At 39.0% G+C, this 24,876-nt stretch overlaps 1 protein-coding gene across 4 annotated transcripts in view; it reads right to left on the minus strand.

Moving 5' to 3' along the window:
- Positions 1 to 212: 212 nt before the first annotated feature.
- Positions 213 to 24,876, minus strand: part of CEP78 (centrosomal protein 78) — a 52,146-nt gene continuing 27,482 nt past the window's right edge. For 2 of the 4 annotated variants that reach the window (XM_030567246.1, XM_030567245.1), the window contains exons 11-18: positions 24,089 to 24,106; positions 23,268 to 23,400; positions 19,830 to 19,875; positions 17,846 to 17,992; positions 11,066 to 11,143; positions 8,493 to 8,659; positions 4,678 to 4,831; positions 213 to 2,147 (exon numbers count right to left, since the gene is read on the minus strand). In XM_030567246.1, the coding sequence (XP_030423106.1) occupies positions 1,626 to 2,147; positions 4,678 to 4,831; positions 8,493 to 8,659; positions 11,066 to 11,143; positions 17,846 to 17,992; positions 19,830 to 19,875; positions 23,268 to 23,400; positions 24,089 to 24,106 (1,265 nt within the window). In that variant the 3' untranslated portion in view covers positions 213 to 1,625. The remainder of the gene's footprint in view (positions 2,148 to 4,677; positions 4,832 to 8,492; positions 8,660 to 11,065; positions 11,144 to 17,845; positions 17,993 to 19,829; positions 19,876 to 23,267; positions 23,401 to 24,088; positions 24,107 to 24,876) is intronic. The other 2 variants (XM_030567248.1, XM_030567247.1) reach the window with 2 other exon arrangements.

Below are 24,876 nucleotides of genomic sequence, written 5' to 3' on the forward strand. Positions count from 1 at the left end.
TTATAATCACTGAAATTTCATATTTCTTCATTAAATGGACTGAAAGGATTCCCCACTGCCCGAACCAGAGTGTCTCAATGCTGTTCTGGCGTGTCCTCTAGGGCAGGGGTGGCCAACCTGTGGCTCCGGAGTCACATGTGGCTCTTCAGAATTTAATATGCGGCTCCTTGTATAGGCCCCGACTCTGGGGCTGGAGGTACAGGCACCAACTTTCCAATGTGCTGGGGGTTGCTCACTGCTCAACCCCTGGCTCTGCCAGAGGCCCTGCCCCCACTCCACCCCTTCCCGTCCCCTCGGGGGACGGTGCTGATTGGCAGGCTGCTGGTGGGTGGGAGGCTCTGGGAGCGGGAGTGGAGGTACTGATGGGGGCTGCTGATGTACTACTATGGAAATGTACATTGGTAAATTCTGGCTCCCTCTCAGGCTCAGGTTGGCCACCCTTGCTCTAGGGCAAGGAGGTAGTTCTAACTTCCTAGGTATTTTTGTTACTCTCAGCAGCATCAAAATCTGATTTTTCAGGCTCTGTGTTCCTTCTGTCATTGGCATCACTGCTAAGATTACTAACAAGAGGACACATTAGATAGAATATGAATTTTTGTGATAAGGGCACTTGTCCACTAAGAACTGGACCAACAAAATTCATTCATTTTAAAAGACCATTTAACAGCCATTTGATAGTAATGACTTCACTAGCTAGTCTTGAACCAGCAAGCAGGAAGTGATCCCAATACTAAACCTCTTAGCCATCTCTATGAAGCCAAATCAAATTGGTTTCACTATCTCAGAATAACCATCACCATCTCAGAAACTACAGTTTCAAGTGGGACATGCTAGTGATTGAATGCAATCAATAACTGTCTTAATACAAAAACAGAATCACCATACCTAATATAGGCTGATTAAATAGAGATACACTCCACTGTCTGAAAACAACAAAAATGCTTGAAATTTTCAATTGAGTCAGTAAGAGTTACGGCTTACGTTCTATAATAATAAAAAAGAAGAAAACAAATTACTTATATAGTATTACTGTAATTTCAATTCATGTGTTACTGCCAAAGAGATACAAAACCACTATTGTGTCTATAATTATGAACCAAGAACATACTTTAATGAACAGTATTAACTAGCAAGGGGTTTAGACTCACCCTTGATTTTCCCAATAATAATGGGAGCTATGCATAAACAATGAAGGGAGAATATACCATAGTGTCTTAGGCACCAATGGATATGCAATTGCTACTAAACAATGGTCTGAAATATGATCAACTAAAAATGCAAATCATAATTAGTACTGTCTCATTCATTTTATTTGCTTAAAACTTTACTATTTAATAAATCTATATTCATTTGTACTGCACAGGAAATCAAACACCCCTCTGCATCACATCAGAGCCTTTCTAAACTCAGACAACATTGAAGGGTACCATTCTGATGATGTTTCATTTGGTTTTGCTACAAACTGTGTAATGAGAAAAGATTACGGTTATATGAAACAGAAACAGTCAAGAGTGTGAAAAGTTTTACAAAGTTTTCAAAGCATACATTTCTCTCAAAAAGAAACTATGGATATTTTTTATTTTACACATGTGGAAAATAATGTGAACTTTCTTTTTAGACTCATTTCAAATGCTTTTCATGGAATGGATACTTTCTTGTATTTCAGAATCAAATCCCTCTGTGTCATTTCTAGAATGATCTGCTGTTTGGTGTTTATTTTGATCTCCTCGGACTGCAACATTTACAATTCCAGTTTCATTTGTTCTGTAGATGTGTTTTTTTGAGGAACCGTTTTGGCTGTCTTCACTAGAAGTGGCACTGAATTTTTTGCTACCTTTGCTCTTCAGATTTACATTGGAATCAGAAAATGAACACTGATTAGTAGCTGATTGCTTCAAAGAATGTCCTTTTGTCTGTTCACTTAATTTGACACTCTTCTCAGAGGATGATGGCCTGCTATTTTTGGATGTTTCCTCTTCCTTTCCTTGATTATCCATTTGAGCTTCAGTTTCTCCCAATAAACCTTGCTGCTGCTGAACAGTGACCTGAAATTCTTGTATTTCTCTGGGAATGGCACAGGTATTATTCACAAGGACCTGAGAATGGATGAAGCCAGGAAGAGAAACTTTGATGTCTCCACCAACATTCTGAAGCACAAGATTCAAAATAAAATCAAATTTCTTAATGAAGCCAGGAAGCCACTAATTTAATTTACTGTACTATTACACAGTCAGCTTTGTAAAATACATACGTAATGAAATTGGATGAGGGTACATTTTTAGAACATCCTTTGAACTTTCTGGAAAAAGTAGTTTAGGAAAGAGAGTGATACTGAGATTGGTTGGGGAAAACCAATGTAGAAGAAATAGGCATATTGCAACAGTTTTGCTTGCCCCATTTATTTTGGGCCTTGTGTACACCTTAAAACTGAACCAGTTGCACTGAACTCGTTAAAGCACATTGGAGTTAATAAAGCCAAACTAGTCATGCAGAATTATTTAAGAACCATTACATGCTTGCCTTGTGCCCACACTAGTGTTGTCCTAAATTATTTAAATTGCAATGCCTTCTTAGTACCTATCCCACAATCTGTTCTGTGTTTGTACAACCCCTAGCAAAATCATGTCCTGGTCCATGACGGGGCTACTCGTTGCCATGGTAATACAAATAATAATCTCTAGCTCCCAGTAGCAGTGGATGGTGGGAGATTTTCTGAAGCCACTGGTGTACTGTGGACAGCAGTGGAAAGATTAGATGAACCCTTCAGTTAGTCTGCATTCACATCGGCACTAACACCCTCCAGGGTGAAAATGTTCAGATAAAAACAAACAAACATACATTTAAACTGGGAGGGAGGGAGGGGGGGAAGGAAGGGGCAGGAAAAATAATCAGGCCTTCCTATAATGGGTTAAGTTTAAAAAAAAAAAAAAAAAGATTCAAACCATCTTTAAAATCAGTTACAGACAGCATAGATGAGGCTCCAGAGGCCAGAACCACAACTAAATCAGTCACTAAAACAGTTTTAGCAAGAAGATCCTCATCTACAGTAACACTCCAACTAGTTTTAAAGCTCACTCAGCTTAACTAATATTAAAACTGATTTGATTTAGTCGGAGAGTATAGACCAGTCCTCATAATTAAACAGTGTCCTGCAGTTGGTAGCATGCTTGTAAACCATTTGGAGTACTTTTAATGTGGATGCGAAGTGTGTTACAAGCATGCTAGATTGTTACAATGATATTGTAGCAAAACCAATTTTTTTCTGCAGTAGACAAGGTTTTGGATACCGACTCATTTTTTAACCTCGCCGTTAAGAGCCTCTGGAACGCTCAAGCTGACAGCCCCCAGATCTGCACATTTTAAGAATGGGTCTTTTTACTGAAGGGCTCTTGACTCTGGAATCCAATTCCATTTAGTCCAACAGACTCAAAAGTTTTAAACAAACAGTTTAATATTGTACACAGCAATGAATGATTGTGAAGCTTGGTTGAGGTTGTGGAGTAAGAGGGTGGAATATTTCTCAGGGAATGCCTTGCTGCTAAATGAAGTGGCAGCACTCGGCTGAGCCCTCAAGGGTTAATACGCTGTTGTTAATGTAGCCTCACACTCTACAAGGCAGCATGGACTGAGGCAGGAGGGAGGAAATACAATAGATGCAGGGCAGTAGCTGCAAACACTTCCCTGAAAAAACTGAACATGAAGCTGAGCCCATGCTATTCAGCTGGAGCGCAACACTTGCTCCTCCTTACAGCACATGCACTGACTTTCCAAAGTGCTCCGGGGATGCATGCAAGGTGAGTGAGAGGGCAAGAGACGTGCATTGTCCCTTTAAGTACACTGACCCCACTTCAAGTACATTGCCCTATTAAGCAGATCAGACAGGAAGCAATAGCTTCTGGCAAGCTCCCTCCTTTCTGTCCAGGAGCCCTGTCCCCCTCCTCCACTCAGGGCCAGCTCCAGGCACCAGCCCAGCAAGCAGCTGCTTGGGGTGGCCAACGGTGAGGGGCAGCACATCCGGGTCTTCGGCAGCAATTCGGCGACGGGTCCCTCAGTCCCTCTCGGAGCGAAGGCCCAGCCACCGAATTGCTGCCGAAGACTGAAGCGGCAGCAGTAGAGCTGCAGATTGCAATCATAGCTTTTTTTTTTCTTTTTTTCTTTTTGCTGCTTGGGGTGGTAAAAACCCTGGAGCCGGCCCTGCCTCCGCTCTGCGGAGACGGGGTACGGAGCGGTGCATGGGGACTGGAGGGGGTCAGGAGCAGGGGAACATCCCGATATCAGCACCCCTCTCCCACCTTCCCCCAGCAAGCAGGAAGCGCCTGGGAGCAGCTCCAAAGCAGAGGGCAGGTCAGGAACAGCACTGTGGGGGGACGGCCACTTGAACTGCTGCTAGGCAGCTGCCGAGCCACATACCTTACAGGGAATTTAGGGGAGCTGATGGATGACTGCTGGCCCACCCCGGTTCTAATTCCCACAAGGAGGGGCTGCCCTTCCAGAGAACCCTGCAAACAGTGGATAAATCGGGCAGCTGCCAAACAACATTATAAGGGAGCATTGCGCAACTTTAAACTAGCCTGTTCCCTAACAGATCAGCAATGCAACAATGAAACAACGTTAATCGGGACAACGTTAAATGAGGAGTTACTGTACTTCCGATTCCCCCACCACACACACACTTACTTTGCTAGTCTGTGTTTGTTCTTGTCTTTCTTCTTCATATGATTTCTCCTTTTGTACAATAGCAGGTTTGCTAACAGTAGAATTCATTTGGGGATGGCCCAACAAACCAAAATCAGATTGGTCTATCCCAGCTATTGTGGCAAGTTGTCCAAGTCTGTTAAAAGAATGTGTATAAAATGTGATCTTTCTGGAATGAGCAGTAATTACCTGTACCAGAGGAAGGAAGAGAGCTGCTGCAAAATAAATATTTGTTAGAAATTTCCCTTTTAATTTTAGGCTTTTCTAAAGCCTGGGGAGTCCAAAGATAATAAAAAATTATGGCTACTATAAGCTACAGGAGTTGCCCTCCTGCTTTTGCACTACAAATAAGACAACTTCAACTGGGAAGCGAAGAAGCAATAGAGATGGAAGGGGTGCTGGGAAAGGAAGGGTAGATGCTTCTATCTTATGGGTTACTTTTTCTGCCCCGTACTAACAGAGAGCCAGGTTGTAATACTTTTATTAACAATGATTATCTTTCCCTTTTAATCCCAGATTCCCAGTGAAATCAATGGGCCTATATATGCAGTCAGATAATATTCAATGTGAGCAAGAAAATCACAGTTTGGCCCAGAGAGAAGAAAACCCTATAGTTTTTGCCAAGCAGATCAACTGACAGGATTACAATAACATTTTGTGGTTCTAGAATACAAAATAGTGACCTGAGAGGAAAAAATTCAAACGACTGACAAAAACCCATTAACATTGACTAAGTATACAAGGAAGACAGGATAAAAATTAACTTAAAAACATGAAAGAACATTTTTTTCTAAGGAAAAATTTGTATTTCAAAAGGTCTTTCTGACTTAAGGAGTCTCATTCCCAAAGAACCCTTACTAAGAATAATCTGAGATATGTGAATTAATCCTATTTTTAATGACAGGAACGACACATACATCAAAGGAACATGCAATACAAGCACACACACACACACACAACAATAGGTGAGGAAAAAAAGTACGATTAATTTAACTTATTATTATCCCTTCCAAAGTATATACTAGCTGATCCACAACTCCTGCACTGATGGGAACCAGCAAGTAGTAGGAAATTTCCCTCATCAATGGGGAGAAGAAAAATTTCCAACTCAGACTGACTCCGTGAAATATCAGAAACATTTTAATATATTTAATAATACCAGTATGTTTACTGAAAGAGACCAAAGGAAGACTAGAGTGTCCTTCATCAAAAAGCTGCTTTTGGTTTGGTCTGATGCATCAGCATCATAAGCACTTAGAAGAGGAATGCACTGACAACTAAAAAGTTATATTGCAGATCTATTTGAAAGATATGGCATACTACACACATGGCAGCATTGTCTTAGTACTGTGTGCTTTTACCCCTGCAGAGGAAATCCTTATTGGATAATTTGTGGCTTGATCATTTACTTTATCCTCTCATAGTCACCATAAACATATGAAAGAGAAATTTTATCATAGTAGACCTGGAAGCTTTGTACCCTCTCTCAAAGACCTCTCTACCATGCCAGACTTCCTTCAAGGTTATGTATGGTGCAAGTTAAATTTCACCTTGTTGGCCACATACAAAGTATGCAACTGTTTTTCCAGGTTGTGATAGAGCAGTGGTCCCCAACGCAGTGCCTGCGGTTGGCATGGCGCCCACAGGGCATCTATCTGTGCCCACGTACTGGCTGTCGGACAAACATCCGCCAAAATGCCACCCAAAAGCAGCGTCATCAAGAGGCGTCGCCACCAAAATGCTGCTGATTTTTGGCAGCATTTCAGCGGCGACGCCTCTTGACATTGCCACTTCTCGGCAGCATTTCGGCGGATGCTTGTCCGCTGGCCACAGTCCTTGGTGGCTCGTCATCCAGCGCCCGCCAGACAAAAACGGTTGGGGACCACTGTGATAGAGTATAGGACAGGAACAGGTCAGAAAATTGACTGATACAAGTGAAAAGCAAAATTTCTGTTGAGAGCCAATTCTGGAGTTAGCCTGAAAACCATTTTTGGGGGGGGAAGAGAAGGGAGGGGAAGGAGAATAAGCTGCATGTATAACTTTTGGATGGATAATGTCCCCAGCTCAACAACTCATAGGCGAGAAGAGACTATCATGATCCTCGTCTAATCTGACCTCATGCACATTGCAAGACACAGAATCTTACCCTCCCACTCCTGTAATAGACCCAGAACCTCTGGCTGAGTTACGGAAGCCCTCAAATCATAATTTAAAGACTTTAAGTTACAGAGAATCTAGATGTTTTGGTGTGGTGATTGAACCAAAAAAATCTGAAACAAAAATTTGGTTCATTTCAAACAAAAAAAAAAACCTGATTTTTTTTTGTTTTTCTTGTCAAATAAAAATGTAATTTCAAATAGACATTTTGTTTAGAAAATATCAATTCAAAAATGTTCATTTGGACATTTCTGAATTTTTAAATTTTTTTCTGCCTGAAACTATTTGGCCAAATTCAATAAAGCTTCGGTGCCCTGAAAAATGCATTCACTAAAAAAAAACAACATTGCCTACCTCTAGATTCAATCTGAAAAGGCCCAGAACAAGGCAAACCTCTTTTTTACCTTGCCCCTTCAAAATCTAGCGGGCAGGGGAAATTGCCTCTTTTGCTGGATTTGGAACAATGGTTCCTAGCCAATGAGACTTATCACTGTCTGGTCAAGCTTGTTGTTTGAGTTCTGAGGAAGGAAAGAAGACACGAAAATCCAGAGGAGCAGTGTCTAGGGGCTCTATGGACAGACAGTCTCTTCCTAACTGGAGAGTTCACATGTCTGAAGTGTAATCTGTACAGGAGGAAAAAAGTTCTTCAATCTTTCTCCAAGACCAATTTGTTCATGAGGTAATAGAATTATTTTCTGGAGTAGAAGCCATTTGGAAAACCACCTCTATTACTGCTGAATCAGGGATTGGTTGATGGAAAGAGCTGTGTGAGTGAAATTTACAAAAGCTATATTTGCTCATAAGACATCGGAGAATTATCAAAAGCCACTAATAATTCAACTTTTAATCATCTGGCCTATCAAATCCTTTCGAGATTTTTGGACTGAGATTTTCCTGTGTCTAGTGGTCTTGTCTGAGATGAAGAAATAGAGAGCCAAACTTAAGGTCCAAAAATATTTTGACTAACTTGTTCATTTAATTCTGCCATAGCTTTTGTGTGGCCTTGCTTTTCTTTTTTGATTTAGACCTGTAAGTGTATATCTTCTAAGAGTGCAGAGGAAAGCCTCCAGGCCATGCTACTCCATTCCAAGGTTGTCATGGCAAAGATATCTCATGTATTTTCTGAGATAAGCAAAAAGCCAGTGAGGGAGAGAAACCGCTCTTGGAAAGACGATAGAAAGGTCAACAAAACAAACAAACTGCTGCCTCTAATCAGAGTCTGAGACCAGAGGTCCCATGTGCAGAGGGCGAAGGAACTTTCTTCTCAGCACTAGGATTTCTGAGAGCCAAATTTCCAGAGCTGCTGGGAAATGGAGGTAAGGGGGAATGCTTGGAAGGAAGGAGAAGCTTCTGTCTCTTAAAAAAAGAAAAAAAGAGGAGGGAGTTGGAAATCCTGAAAGTCTATCGTAGAGACAGGTAAGTAAATTTGGGTCATTGGTTCTACTGAGCAAAAAAAAGTTGGGAGGGGGGAAGTTTATTTTCCTGATAGTGCATGTCTCCCTTCCAGGTGTCTAGGAGACCCAGGAGATCCTCTTAGATACCTGAAGGGGAGGCATGCCCTATCAGGAGGAAGATGGGGCAGGAACAGGTGGAAGATGTAAAAGAACAAGGTAAAAAACTCAGATATTACAATAACCTACCCAGCATCTTTAAGAAGGTCTAAAAAAGCATGAAACTTTTGGAAAGAGGTCTCAATGCTGCCCAGAACACCTTCATCTTCCAGAATCATGTTGGTTACTGACTGCGCATGAAGAACCTCAGACAGAGAGAAGTTTAGATTCCTTAATCGGGCATTTTCAACTTCCAGCTACAAAAAAAGATGAGAAAAAAGTAAGTAAGTATCACAATGTTATCACTAAGGATGATATAAAAGTCTTGAAAAAGGATGCAAGGCATTTCAAACTGCGCTCTTTTAGCTGAAAAAAGTGTTCTGTGAAACACTTTAAGCAACCAAGACAGTGTAATCATTATCAACAGAGAGATCTCTCTTAGCAAAGGTTAGTATTCTCTTTATATTTTGTGTTACATGTTTCCAAACCAGATCTCATATTGGGCCAGTACAGTGGCACCTTTCGCCAGCCGCCTTTTTGTGACTGAGAATTTTAGCTTTCATTTAAGAAAAAAAGGAAGTCTGCCGTGTAGCAGTGTCCTCCTGAATTTATAACAATACCTTTGAAAGTTGTGAACAGTCCCTCATACTTCTTAGTGAGGTCTTAATTCAGATGCGCATTGAAGATTATTTGAATGTCAACTCTAAGGCTGTCTATACTAAGAGACCTTACAAGAAGCACAGCTGTACTGGTGCAGCTGCACGGCAGCATAATCTCTCATGTAGCCACTCTATGCTGACAGGAGAGGGCTCTCCCGTCAACATAATTAAACCACCCACAAAGACCAATGGTAGCTATGTCGACGGGAGAAGCTCTCCTGACAATATAGCACTGTGCACACTACCACTTATGCTGGTGAAACTATGTCACTCGGGGGTGTTCTATTCACACCCCTAAGCGACATAAGCTTTGCTGATATAATTGGTAGTGTAGACAAGGCCTAAGTATTTCATTGTTCATGAAGGCATGTAAGAAAGGAGAGGGATTTACAGATCTGCACAATCTACCATGGGTGGTGTTTGAAAGAGTACCATGACTTATCTTTTTCCTCCCCAAACAAGAGGCTTAGCAGAGTAGAGCATCTGATCCCCATTAAGGGAGAGCCAAGTCAGTAAAGCCCAGCAAGACATCTAAGCACCCCACCAATGGGAAGCCAAGCCCTAGGAGCTCAGAAGTGCCCACAGATATTATTCCAAATCTACTGAGGGACAGCCAAGCTCAAGCTGTCCAATGGAGCCTAGAGTATACACACAATTATATTGTGGACATCCACATCCTGTACTGGGAGTGATGCCTCATGGCAACTCACATGGGCTGAGCTTGGAAGAGTACTGCCACATTTAAACCCCAACATTTACCTCCAATCTAAACTCTACATAAGAACCCAAGTCTACTCATACATTGTTTCTTTGAAGCTGAGTTTTGTTTAAAGGAATCCTATTTACTTGTTACTCTCTAACCAGGAGAATCTTTCTAGTAACTCCACAGAGAAATAGTTAATTGATTGTCTATTAAAAATTACAAGCAATCAAAGATTAATCACTCTTAACAAAAAGTGAACAATCGAAGTGGCCTGGATGCTAGATACTGAAAGCACACTGAAAACAGCAGCTGGGCTAAAACGGGAGTTCAAGGCTCTGAAATGGGACCAGCAGTGAGAGACCAAGAGGGCAAACACACATTACTAAATACAAACGTTGCCATTTCTCTAAAGCTGGTAAATGAGACATTACTTTGATCTCAGTTATTCACATCTTTTCTTAGCTGGGACTACAGCAATGCAATATACCCTGGGCATGAAGCCTGCAATATTTAGGAAACTAACTGGTAAAGAATGCTGCAGTGTCTCTCTCAGCAATACAGGCTACTGTGAAGACATCAACCCTGTCCTCTGTTCCACATTGGCTTCCCGTAGAATATAAAATCAAGTTCAAGGTGTTGGTCCTTATCTTCAAGATGCTCCAAGATATCTAAAAAATAAATCACCTAAAGCTCCATGATAAAGACTATGGTCATCAATTATGTTCCTGTGCGACAATGCAGCTCTTCATAATAAGGGTGAAGCTCATGTGTATGGAAGACAGAACATCCTCAGAAGCCAATCCAAGTCTGTAGAATGAACGCCCTCAGGAACTAAAGACCATCATAAACCTCACCACCTTCAATGCCAACTGAAATATGTATTTCTTTGACCTTGCCTTCTCTTGCATATAGCAGCATGTATATTAAAAAACAGCATTCTACCTAACAAGTCATTCCCTTGTATGCACTTCTCCCGCGATGGTGAGAGAACGAACAACACGTGACAGATGTTAGTCATGTCACTTAAGACACTACTGGAAAGCATTCAGATATACCAGGCTCATCAATGTACTATGAGCCTCAATAGAAAAGAATGGAACTAGTCATTTTAAAACAACTAAAACCCTAGATTTTTTAAAAAAAACTAGTTCACATAATTTGGCTTGACCATTATAGAATATATTAATGCACACATAATTGTCATTGATAGTTCCTCCAAACTAAACATTTAGATAATACAACGTATGCAGCTATAAAAGCAAATGTGAACTGATATTAAATATTAAACAAACAATAACTACCTCCATTATCCGTTCATCAGCCTTTACTCTTGCCCTTCTTTCTTCCTTTAATTTTAATAGACATTCTTCCAGTTCTGTCTGTCAGAAAGTAGAATATTATCTTTAAAGTATCAGACACACCTAGAATACTCTATAAATATATTTGTGTTCTAATTGGATGTATACTCTTAGTCCATAACATTATAGATATGATATAGTTACCTGCAAGAAAGTCATTTTTGGTTTACTAATATGTAATTTTGAGGCAGCGGGGTGATTTGATGGTGAAGGAAGGAGAGAGAAGTACTTTTCGTTTTCTAATAAAATGACAATATCATTTAGCCAGATTAAAATAAAAAAGTTTAAATGTGACTAAAATGTTTACTTTAAAACTTTAAATGTTATTGCCAATGTTTTTCAATAGTCTTGTGTCGCCAACTATAAATTCAGGGATCGATTCTGTTCTTCTTTTTGTCTGTCTTGTTTTAAAAATAAAGAAGCCTAACTGGTCAAATCTCAGAGTGGGTTTAGAAAAAGTAAAATGCATTTTTATTTGATAGCTACATTTATCATCCAGGACTGTGAATGTTTATAGAAATATGAAGATTTCAAAGTTATAGGCGTTACCCTCCAATACTAGATCTTCCCTCAATTGGTTACTTGATTGGATTAAAGAGCTTATTTTAAATTTCTATTTTAATTATGTTTTAATATTTTTATTTTTCAGGACCCCAAACACTTTGGTAGGCTTAATAAACAATATTTCTTAATAATTATTATGATTATGATTATTATAAAGGCAACAAAAGAAAATAAAGGTCTAAATCAAAATTAACGAATTCAGATAAAAGAAAGGAAGACTAAATTGGAATATGACATTTTGGATTATACTCCTCTTTTATACCATGCTCCAAGACCACCAATGTATGAGAGATTCTTGAACACTGATCAGTGAAGATGAAAAGCTGCATATGCTAAAAGAAAAGTAGAGCAGAGTTGTAGCAAAGATGTATATGACAAGGGCTGGAGAGGCTAATTGGCTGCCTCTCCTCAAGTGACAGGTCACACATGAAGCTTATTTTGCGAGGAATGGCCAACACTACTATTAGAAGCACTTAGAAACAAAGATTCTTCCATCCGTTATCCCATTTAAGGATAGTTATCACATGTAACTAGTGGGGTCTTGTTAAAAAAACAAAACCAACAGTTGTTTGGCCTTATAACTGTGGTTCTCCCACATGATTATATGCATAGATCTAAAATGTAGGTATTGTGCACAGCCTCTGAACTTTTTGGATAGTAACGTCTTTTGGTGCAACATGTACCACCACTCAAGTTCACATTAGGGAACAGATACACAACTGGCATTCAGTTCCTTCCTCTAATATTAACAATCTACTGTAAGACTTCAAAATAGTAGGTAGGTGGGAAGTTAGTACACATTGATGCAATCAAATTCCCATGAGCCACAGCAGATCAGAGTGTCCAAGACAGGAGGAATATTAAAAACGATACTCTTGTGAAACTTAAAAAAAAAAGTCAGCTCTTTTAGGAGGTGGGAGGAATAGATCTAGGGATAAGCAAGAGGTCTATTGCAAGTTCTAGAACACACTTAGTCAAAAAAAAAAGGGTGCTGACAGAAATACTCAGTAACAAGTTACAAACAACTAGAAGTGCAGGATTTCAGCTAGGCTTCTCAAGAGTTTCTCGTAAGTCTTGAAACCCTGAGTTAAGGAGGCTGGTGGTTCAAGCGACAGGATCATTCACAGACTAAAAATATGAGAATGGGCCTTCTACAGCCTTATCTTCCTCCAGGTACTCAGAGCCAGAGGAGAGTTTATGCAAGGACAGCTACAGATATGTAGAAAGCCTCACAGAAACTTATCTTAGAGACAGATCTAGCTGAATACAGACTTCTTCCTTCACAAGCACTAAAAGGTATTTGTCTACGACAGACTTTATGCCATTACAAAGGGGAGTTGGTCTTCGCTTTCACAAATCAAGAAAAAGGGGGACTTGCGGGGGGGGGGAAGAGTCAGAGATGCTTAGGAAAACATTCCAATAATGCCAAAACTGATCTATTTTTTTTTGCCAATGTGTAACACCACATTAAAAATACCTTAAGAGCATAAAAAAAAAACCCTCAAAGTTTTTTTCTGAGGGGACAGCAGATATTACTGCATTCCTGCTTCTTGCCAACATCAGAAGAAATTGCGTAATTGTTGGGGTTACATCTCCTTCGACATCTGATGGGTAGGGGAGGACAACAACAAGATATGCAGGTTGATGTGCACCAGAGACACTAGCATCCAGAAAGTTCCACATTTGCATGCTGAGGTGCATACACCGCCTCATCCTGGAATCCAGGCAGGCAATGCTTGAAGAAGAATTTTGGAGTAAGCCATAGATTTTATGGATCTGACAAATTCTCAAAGTGCTCTTTGCATCATTTAAGTTTTTCTCTAATGTTACCAAGTAATTCTTTTGTTTTTAGGGTTTTAAAATACCAATATATACTTTTGCCCTGGGAAGAAACTTGGTTCAGCATTCAAAGAGTGGCAAAGTTTATTTATTTTAATGTTTGCTGTTCTGGCTAAGTCACTACATTTCTTCCCAGGGGAAAAGTTTATAGCATGGTTAAACCCCTGAAAATAGAGGTTTGTAAATAATAAAATAATAATATAATAAAATAAATAATAATAAAGGATACACTTTAAAATGGTACTGCAAACAGCCCTACAATAATTCTTTAGATAACAACTTCATGGCCATCTATTACATTATGTAACATCAAGTCAATAAATAAATTCTTAAACTAGGCTCTGCCAGTTTAATATACCACATGTAACAGACTTCTTAATTATCATTATTACATATTTGCCCGTCAAAAGTACATTAGGTCTTATAGATTTGCCCAATAATACAAACACTACTGGCACACTGCTTACTACTGTTAACAGTCCCAAAGAAGTGGTAGGCACAACCACTGAGACTAAGTGTTTGCAGGATTAGGCCCTTAATTAGGAACAAGCAAATAAGTCTACACTGTAGAGAGGAAAAAACAATTTCTGGTGAATCTCCTCCTAAGTATTATTAGAAGCCAAAATTTCAAATGAAGTTGACTTAATTGCACCCATTTGTCATACTAAAACGTGTGCATGTTCCAGGTTTGTTGTGCAGCCTTGGTACTCACTTTTGAAATGTGTCCTTTTGTTAGTTTACCCTCTTCTGCAGTCCTTATGCAGAAAATCCTTTTATTTAAGTTTGTCAAGGGAGTTCTATCTCCAGACAGTTTCTGACTTGCATAAGTGAAACACAGAGAGAAGACTGTAACAAGAGCCTTAAAGAATTCCACGGATACTACTGGGATAGGTTTAAAGAGAAAACAAAATCTGCCCCTAACACCTTTGCAGTTATGTTTTCACATTAGATCACTAATACTAGATAAATTACCAGACTGATTAGCTTTTAAAAACTAAAAGGAAAAAAACGGGTTAACTCTTTTCACATATTATATAAACACCTGCAGTGCTTATGTAAAGTTAGAGATTGGGCAATGTGGAGTGTGAAGACCACCATTTAAATCACTATTTATAACTGTATAATCCTTAGGGCTTTCCACTATATATGAGAGCCAATTCAAGCACTTCTGATTCCCTCTAGTGGCGGGAAGGACTATATCTGTTCCTATTTTAATTTAATTTTGAAAAACACTCGGGTTTTCGTTTAAAATTTCAGAATCGTTTTATCTTGTTTCAAAAATGAACTACAGTAACTAAAATATTTTACTGAACATAAGAATTAAAGAGATTGTAAGCTGACATTATGGCAAGAAGCATAGGACAAAAGGAAGCAATAAATTTAAATGCCACATTGTGTCACCCTTTTCACATTCAATAGTACTCTGATCCTTGAATAGTCGCATTGAAATAAACCAACTACCCATTGCACCAGGTACTACTTCCTCAATGTGACAGGTATGAGAATCTGGTCCTCAGTTAATAGGAAGGGCAGGACACTCAGAAGGCATTTTTCAGATATGTTTCAAAATGTACTGAATTTGTTCATCCTCCAAGTGAAGCTTTGTTCTAAATATAAAAAATACCTACTCCCTTTATCCTTCATCCCCTTTCCTTGTCTAGGATTTTTCAAGTAAGACATGTAGTAGGTTCTCCCTTCGCAAGAGAACCTATGTTGAAGTACAGTCAGTCATTCTGCTGTCTGCTCCAGATCCCAATCATTCTCTATGCTCAGAAAACAAATCTGCCACTAAGCGAAATAAGTTAAAATTTTATTTTTAGTTTATTTCTTTTGATTACATAAAAACCTATCTATGTCCTTGGATAAATCTTTAAGAACCTAATCAGTACAATCAGATACAATGAATGATAGCTCAAATAGCGTGATCTGAAGCAAATCCCACCGCAAGTGTGTGGTTAAAATTATGTTAATTTGGTGGCAAGATATCTTTTGCAAACTAGATTCTCAACAACTGGCATTTCAGTGTCTAGTTATTCTGCCTGAGGGGGAGTGTTTTATAGTAATGCTACTATATCACCATAGCAGTATTACTGAGCCATTAAAACAAACCGTTTATTTTCCTTCTCTTCCACACATTATAACACACTCTGCATGAAGATGTTTGTAGCAGCTGTCAGGGAGTCTTGCTATCACTCTTCATTTTGCTATAGATAGCAAGCAGAGGAATCGGGAACAATAATGAGGAAATGAAAAAGATGTTACTATAAAGCTCGACTGCAAATGGAGCTTTAAAGAAACTAATTTCAAATTTACTTTTTAAAACATTTTTGTAAAAAGTACATTAGAATATTTTAATAAAAAAACCTAATGTTAAAAATACATTTTCTCCCTCTATGAATTTTTAACGAAACAGCAGAAATAACCACCTCATTATTGCTCTAATAGATTCGTACATCATGAAACATTTTACAAATACATTAGAAGCAGGAGGAAGACCAAGGACAAGGTAGGCTCATTCCTCAAATGAGAAGTGAAAGACAGTAACAGAAAATACAGCAATAGCTTAAGTGTTAAATGCCTTTGTTTCATTTTCACCAAAAAGGTTAGCAGTGATCAGACACCAGTGAACATCAGTGTAAATGGGGTAGGATCTGAAGCTAGATTAGGGGAAAATGCAAATTAAGAATTACTTAAATGTCTTCAAGTCAGTAGGACCTGACAAAATACATCCTAGAATACTTAAAAAACTGGCTGAAAAGATCACTAAGCCATTAGTGATTATCTGTGAGAACTCGTGAAGGATGGGAAAGATCCAGAAGACTCAAAAAGTGCAATATAGTTCTTATCTATAGAAAGAGGGCACTAAGGAAAATCCAGGGAGTTATAGACCAGTCAGCTTAACTTTAGTACTCTAAAAGATAACAGAGCAAAAAAACTAAAAACTAAAAATAAAAACAATGAATTTGTAAGCATCTAAGATAATAAAGTGATAAGTAACAGACAACATGGATTTGTCATGAACAATTCACATCAAACTAACCTAATAGGCTTCTTTGCCAGGGTAACAAGCCCTGCGGTTGGGGAAAAGCAGTAGATGTGATATATTTAGACTTTAGCAAGGTTTTTGATACTTTCTCACATGACTTTCTCATAAACAAACTAGGGAAATATAGCCTAGACAAACTTATGATAAACAGATGTGCAACTGGTTGGAAAACTGTACTTTGACTGTGAGTCACTGATTACTCTCTATCTGGAAGGGCATGTCAGGTGGGGTCCTGCAGGGATTTGTCCTGCGTCCAGTTCTCTTCAATATCTTAATAAATTATTTGGATAATGGCACAGAAAGTACACTTATAAAGTTTACAGAAGATACCAAACTGGGAGGGGTTGCAGGCGCTTTGGAGGATTAAGATTAAAATTTAAAATGATCTTGACAAACTAGAAAAATTGTCTGAATTAGATAGAATGAAATTCAATAAAGACAAATGCAAACAAAGTATTCCACATCAGAAGGAATAATCAATTGCACAAACAGAAATTGGGAAAGGACTGCTTAGGAAGGAATACTGCAGAGAACAATTTGGGGCTTACAGTGGCTCACAAACTAAATATGTGCTGATAAGGCCTCAGCTGAAGTACTGTGTCCAGCACAGGGCACATTTCCAGAAAGAAAAGGAAAAATTGAAGGAAGTCCACAGGAGAGCAACAAAAATGATTACAGGTCTAGAAAACATGACCCATGAGGAAACACTGAAAAAAACTTGGTTTGTTTAGTCTGGAGAAGAGAAGACTGATGGGGAACAGAGTAACAGTCTTCAAGTATGTAAAATGTTGTTGTAAAGAGCAGGGTAATAAACTGTTCTCCTTAACCACTGAGGACAGGAGTTGCTTAAAGTACCTTGTTGAATTAGGCCTATATGCCATATATCAGTGGGTCTCAAACTTTTTTTTTTTTTAAACTGGCAACCCCTTTCACACTGCAAGCCTCTGAGTGCAACCCCCCCCAATAAATTAAATTAAACACTCTTTTTAATATATTTAACAGTATTATAAATGCTGGAGGCAAGCAGGGTTTGGAGTGGAGGTTGACAGCTCGCGACCCATGTTATGACCTTGAGACCCCCCTGAGGGGTCCTGACCCCCAGTTTGAGAACCCCTTCCATATAGTATAACAGAAGTACACAAATATTCAGAGTTCCCTTTCAGTGATTATTTACCCATTTAAACCTAATTCTAAAAACCCATTTTTCTGGAAAAATAGCAGCTCTATTCACTCGTCTTTTGAAAAATCTGAAGAAAAAAATTATTTCGTCTTACCCGTAATTGCTGATATCGTCTTACATTAGTTTTAAGTGGGGATTCTGTCAAGTCAGGATCATGCATAATGTCCTCTAAAGTCCCTTCTGTCTCTTCAGTTTCAGATGCAGAAGCACTTTCCACTGTCACTTTCACAGGAATGCCTGTCTGCTTATATGAAGTAAGTGAACATAGGAGCATTATTAAACAATGCTTAACAAGGAAGTAAGTCATATAATATTAGTGAACACTTCCAATTAGAAGCCGTTATCCACAAAGTTCTTTCTTCTGAATTAGTTATAACATGTTCATTTTAAATAGTTCCACACAATCTAGAAATAAGTGTGCATGTGCAAAGAGTATGGTAAATCTTTGGCAAAGAAATTTCTATGCCAAAATGGAGCAGAGTATATCACCCGTCAGAAGGTTTTACTTTATTTGTAGCCTCTCTTTACACTAGACTTGAAACATTCTAGTCAACCAGGAAGAGTAATTTTTAAGCACCATAAACTATTAAAATATTGTTTCATTATCGTAACAATGGGCACAGAGGTAAATGTTATGCCTGGATGGTAATTTTTTGTTACAATTATGCCAGGGCTCTTCATGTTTGTATGTAAGTTTATCTCCACAGAACATACAGTGCACTGGTTGTGAGTGACACCACATTTAGCTTCACTGCTTCAAGAAGATCAAAAACAGCAGTTTGACAGTTATTTTGAAACACTGCAGTGTCAGTAGCGTGTAAGACACCTAATAGTACAAATAAAAACATGCGGAAGGATTCTCCCCTCAGTCCCTGAACTCTGCTGTAACAGAGCATAGGGGCCATAAAAGCCCCTTAGCTGACCAAGGAGAGAATTCCCCCTACACAGGTACTACATAAGATAAATCCTAACCACTGTCTTACCCAGAGATCTCCTAAGTTCTGGTATGGCAGGTGGGGGACTGCCTGCCTACCTGCAGGCAGGAGAGGCAGAGGTATAGCGCACAGTGCTTCAGTAGTTCTTCACAGCTCTGGGTTGCAAAAATGCTCAGAGGTAGCCCAGGCATAACTAAGAGAAGCTCCCTGAAATGCTAAAGTTAAGCTGGAAGCTGCTTTGGTTCTTGATCAGACCAGATTCCAATTGACAGCAAAAGTGACGTTATTTCATTAAAATCACACCTAAACATAAGAATGGCAAATTTTGCTGTATCTGTCAGGGGTTTCTGCCCCCTACAGCCAGTTTTTAAAATGACCATCAATAAGATGGTCACGCTTTCAGTAACAGGTGAAATGACGTCAACTTCAAAGCAGGTAATTAGTGCCAGTGATTTCATTAGTATTCTTCCCTCAATATCTTCTATAAAACAATTAACTGAACTCAAAATGTTTTGACATTTTTTAAGCTAATTTAAAAAAAAAAGACGAGAAAAAAAAGAACTGAGGCCTGTCTACACAAGAACACTGTGCTGATTTAGTGAAATCAGTGCAATCCTCTCATGTGGACATTTATTTCAGTTTAAATCAGTATGGAATTAGTCTTCACCAAGGCGTGAGGAGTGGATAAGATATGTTGTAGTGTGGAGTTTCTGAACCACAAACATCCCTGATAATAAAAAATTCAAAGCCATGCCATCTTAATTATCTTCTTCCTAGTTATGTTTGAGTCTCACAAGTATAGATTTGCTTCATTTAAAAAAAATAATTCAGAAAATAGCATTGAAACCACTTATTTGACAATAAAAAAAACCTGACACAAAGGAAGAAAATAAAACCTCAAGTATTGCTTAAAAAAAAATTTCTTCCCCAATGTTAGTGTGCGACCATGAAGTGTTTCAAACACGTAGTTTCCATGTTTCCAGGAAGTATTTAAGCCATAAAAAACACTCTCCACTTCTGTTTTGTCACCTTGTGTTTTTATAGTAGAAGCTAACCGGGTACAAGGGATTTTTATTTGTTCAGCATATTAGCTACAGTACCGCATCACGTGCCTATCTATTGATACGTAATAAATAATCATACCTGGAACTTCAGTGGTAACTCCTGAGTACCATCCACTGGGAATCCCCTACAATGATATGTTTAAATCAAGGTGGGATTTTTGAGAAAAATATTGTAATTTGTCAACATTGCAATTTCAAGGTATAATTTTGATTTAAGGGTCCTGATCCTACAAACACACATTGCTAAGATATTCAAAAGAAATAAAAGTTAAAACACAGTTTAAAAATACTTGACAGGATCCTTTGAACAAACTGTCACTAAAATATCATTTTGTACAACAAAGCAGCTCTACTTTCTAATCAAGATTAAGGCCACCCTTTCAAAACTAAGTGCCTAAAGTTAGGCTCCTAAGTCCATACTTAGATACCTAAATAAGCAGTCTGATATGGCACCATTGCAGCTGCCTTTGGAGTTTACAAGAGATGTTGTGTGCTTGGCACTTTAGAAAATCAGGTCTTATTTAAATGATTAAATATGGATTTAGGAACCTAACTTTAGGCATCCAGTTCTGCACATCTTGGCCTCTAATATTATAAATTATTTGTAACTACATGTACAGTTTTTCTGTATGGTTCCTTGGCCAAACCTGCTCATGCAGGAACTATGTAAAAATGGTGTTTTGGATTCCAAACCTGTATCTCAATGCTTACAAGATCAAAATTATTGCTTAAAAGAAAAAAGAAAGAAGAGCTATTTTCACTTGTTAACTAAAAGCCAGATCTGCACCTAGGCTCATAAAGGTAAGCTGCATCATTTCCTTCTTGTGCATCACCAACAGCACGAAAAGCTGTGGCAAACCAGATTTTTCCTTCAGTTACACCTGTGCATTCCCAGTGCCTTCAAAGTTATGCTCTCAGTATTTTTAAGTACTTATAAAGCCCTCCTATTGCCTTGCTATCTGAGCCCCTTAAAAAAGCCACCACACCCCTCTGCCGCCCCCCAAAACCCCCATAAAACCAACCCAGAAATAGCAACAATTACTTCTTCTTCCTTCCCAATCTCTAGCAGAAATAACCTGATTATAATATTTTGAATGGGGACTGTTTGTGGGTGTGCAAAAATACTTAAAGGGAAAGTAAGTCAAAGAAATGAGTTTTGTATTTAATTCTGAAAGTGGTAAAGTCCATGATCTGTCTTATTCCTCACAGGAGGGAATGCCTCAAACTAGATCCAAGTCCTGTGAAAGTTCTGTCCCCTGCACTCACAGGCCTCCACCTAACAAACATCTATAAACCAGTGAAATAATTTCACCAACAAACTCAGAAGAAAGAAATAATATTAATGTCTATCTTTCTTTAAATATTTGGGAAGCACTCATAGATATGGTGATGGGAGCCATGTCAACTGACAATTTTATTGTGCTAGAGGAATACAGATACGTTGGGAGGTCACCGTCAGAAAGGAGGTGGTATCACAGGTAGGGCCAATCCCATTGAGGGCTTTAAGTATCATGAGAGAAACTCTGAACTGTATTCTATACTCAATGGGGAACTAATGCAAAAAGCAGAGTCCCAGAATAATATGTTTACAGCAACCTTTGCTGTTATGTTTGTACCAGTTGGAGTTTTTCTATATTTGTGGCTTCGCCTTTAGACACAAGATGCAATAGAAGTCATGAATGCATAGATCCCTGTGGCTTGGTCTGTGCCCTCTGAAACACTTGTGCAGACCAACTGTCTTCACTAGGTTAGCTCAGGTGTAGCCAAAGCCGTTTGTAGTATGTCACACAATAGGCCTAAAAACTAGGCAGTAAGGCATCCCTCATGCTGATCAATATAGCTAAGCCACACTGAATTATGCAGCATCATTCATGAGCATCCAATTAACTTTTCAAGTTATGATTAAGTGTTAACATTTGTGGTTATGATTATGCTAGGGTAGTGGAAGTTCACATTTATTCTGCTATTGCCTGGAGTCAGCTTTGTCACCCAAGGTGGGGTGGCGAAGGAGGAGGAGGAGGGCCAGGCAACTCCTGTAGAGCTTAGGAGCTATGCATGGCCATTACCTCCTCCTGCAAGCCTCTTCTAACCTGACAAGAACTTTGGCCCATTTCACTGTTTGAGTCTCCAACTCTATAATTCTTCTAACCACAGACACAGTATCCCATTCTGAGGAGCTGCTCAATTCCACTTATGTAGAGCAGATCACAAACTTCTGCATACCTTACCCTGCCTGGATGATGAGGTTTGACAAAGATCTTCCATCACCTAGATCCAGTGATCAATTTCCTGTGCCTTTACTGCTGTATCAATTATGGAAGAATTTCCCACTCTGTCTTTTTAAAAAGTTGTAGAAAGTGAGCAGATGTGGGAAATACAATTAACTCCACATTACGTGAAAAATACAGCAAATAAAAAGACAGACAGGTAAATAAGCCAGGAAGGAAAGTAGTAAAGGAAGTGGCTGTTTTGTGAATCTGTGTGGCAAAAGCAGACTGATAGGAAAACATTACAAAAAGATAAGTTATATGTTTATTTGTATGGTTGCATAAACTGACTGGAACTTAGTAAACAATTCTCTTGATGATGTACAAGAAGGAATGGTACTCTGCTCGGTCTCTCTCAGTTGTGTTAGCACTGCAGAGCTAAAAGGAGTAACAAGCATTAGAAAGTGTTGTCACTAATGCTAGGTGATATGACTCAACAAAAGGAATGGATTAGCTGAACTAGAAGGTACCAAATTTATGATCACTTTTTCAATAGCATTATTCATCTGCTTGATTTACAAAACCAATTATAACATCTGAAATATTCCATGTTTTTATTTATAAATATATATAAAAAACAAAATCTATGTGCAGCTAAGTTTTAGAATTCTTTTGAAACATCCATGTTGTAATTGCTTAGTTTAATTACTGCTGAAGAAGCTAACCAATTGCAGCTATGGGCAGACAAGTTACAAAATTCAAGACACAGAAAGGATTATGAATGCAATGTAAAATCTGTTTTGTGTACTGTAATCTGTTTTTAAATGAGTACAGATATGAATTTACAGCAGGGGTGGGGAACCTGCAGCCCATGGGTCGGATCCGGCCCTTGCTCATTTTCATCCAGCCTGCAAGGCATACACGTCCAACTCACCCGCCGGGCGATGGGGCAGAGGGGGCGGCATGGAAGTTCAGGGCTTCCCCATGCATCTGGAGCTGGAGCTGCAGCTGCGGGGGGAAGCTCCGAGTCTCAGCACCCCCCTGTGGGGTTGTGGTGGCAAACACCATCTGGCCCCGCTGCAGGGGGAAGTCCTGAGCCCCCACCTCCAGGCAAGTCCTGAGTCCCAGGGCAAGTGTGCCCCACCATTGTTTTTTTTCCAGTGGGTCAATGGCCCAATACAAAAAAAAAGAAGAGTTCCTCATCCGATTACAGTATGACCTCTGTAAACCACATCCACTTATTCTACTGTAATCCAAGATACAACATGCAGATTCTGTTTTTTTTTAAACTCATGCTCTCAATACTTCACCTGCACCTCTTTGCACGCTCTGCAGTACGCCAAGGTAGAAAACCATATGCACCTGGTGGTAATGGTTTTGGGGAATAGGTATCTTTATCAGATGGACTCTTTCCAGGGTGTATGGGCTTTTTAGATGCTAATCCTGTATCGTACAGCAGGGATAGGGAGGGAAGAGAGAGTTCATTACAGTTACAACATGGAGAGACAGCTAGAGTTAACGTTGCTTAGGCATTTCCATTTTAAGGATCCTCTTTCAACTGCTCATAACTATCTCAACCATACACCTTTCCAGCTGAAATTTTTCAGGGCGAGTTTCTGGCTAAGAATGAACTTTTTGTTTTTGAATGCTTGAGTGAAAATAGCTCCGGTATTCTTCAGTACCAAGAGAGTGAGAATATATCCTTACACCCATTAGCCCAGAGGCTGATTTAGTTTACAGCATGAACTGCACCACATTCCTGACTGTACAGCTCAGTGCTCACCCCACCTTTGGTCTTCCATCAGTTAGAACCCAGCCAGACTCAAGAAGTGCTCATGAAGGTTATATTATTTACGTAGTGGCTGTCTGAATATGGAAATAAATTATTTAACTTTGAGTTATATTTCTCTGGAGGACATCCCATAATCCTGCTAATCTGGTGGAAGTGTAAAAGGACATAACTGATGTTGATGGGATTTAAAATTCCTGGTCACACTTTAGCAAGTAACTAAGATTAAGAAGGGTTTTTTAAAAAAATTAGCAGCAGCAGGAATTTTCCTCCCCACCCTCACAACTGCCTCAATTTCAAGCCCTTTGAAACTGATTGTGCAGTTTGACTTATTATGCTTACCTCTGTGTCTCCAAATCACTGAAGCAAAGATTAAAAAAAGATAAACAGCCAAAGAAATGGAATTAAGTATGATTTTAGTAACTTTTAAAAATATTTATACTATCATGTGTTTCACTCATTAACCATGTTTAATAGATACATATTTAAAATAAGAAAATTTTGAATAAATTTATTCAAATTAGCAGGTTTACTTGCAGTAAAGAAGTGACAGGAATGCCATTTATATAGAGAGCCAGATTCATCCTATCTTATGCTGGCAATGGACAGTCTGCTATGGAAAGCTAGAGACATGAAAAAAATAGACAACTATCTGTTGTCATACCTCCAAGAGCCATAGCAGTTGAAAAAGTGAGTAAAGTATGGTAAAGCCATCCTGGGAGGGAAGGAAAGGGTCTTGCTGATGCAGCACACATCATTCAGAGGTTCTCATGTTTATTTTACTTTTCTACTGATTGTGTGTTATTTGGTTTGACATGGGATCAGCAGAAGTAGGAATCTGAATCAGGTAGCAATGAGAGAATCTGGAGAAAACTTTTATATTTTAGGAAATACATAGAACATTGGGCAAATTTTAGCTATTCTAAAACACATTTTCAGGGCTGTTGGGTTTTTTTTTTTTTTTTTGGTTTATTCTGCTTCGTTTTAAATTGACTCTGGCATTCAGTTGTTGAATCCTGATCTTCAAAATGTCATCTGGTTTTCCATAAAGTGTTCTTGTCTGGCCACAGAGGCTCACTGCTTATGCTGCTCCCAAATTACTGGATCTTTTGCTTTTGTATCTTTGATCA

Source organism: Gopherus evgoodei, chromosome 6 (assembly GCF_007399415.2).
Source record: "Gopherus evgoodei ecotype Sinaloan lineage chromosome 6, rGopEvg1_v1.p, whole genome shotgun sequence".
Classification (NCBI taxonomy): Eukaryota; Metazoa; Chordata; order Testudines; family Testudinidae; genus Gopherus; species Gopherus evgoodei.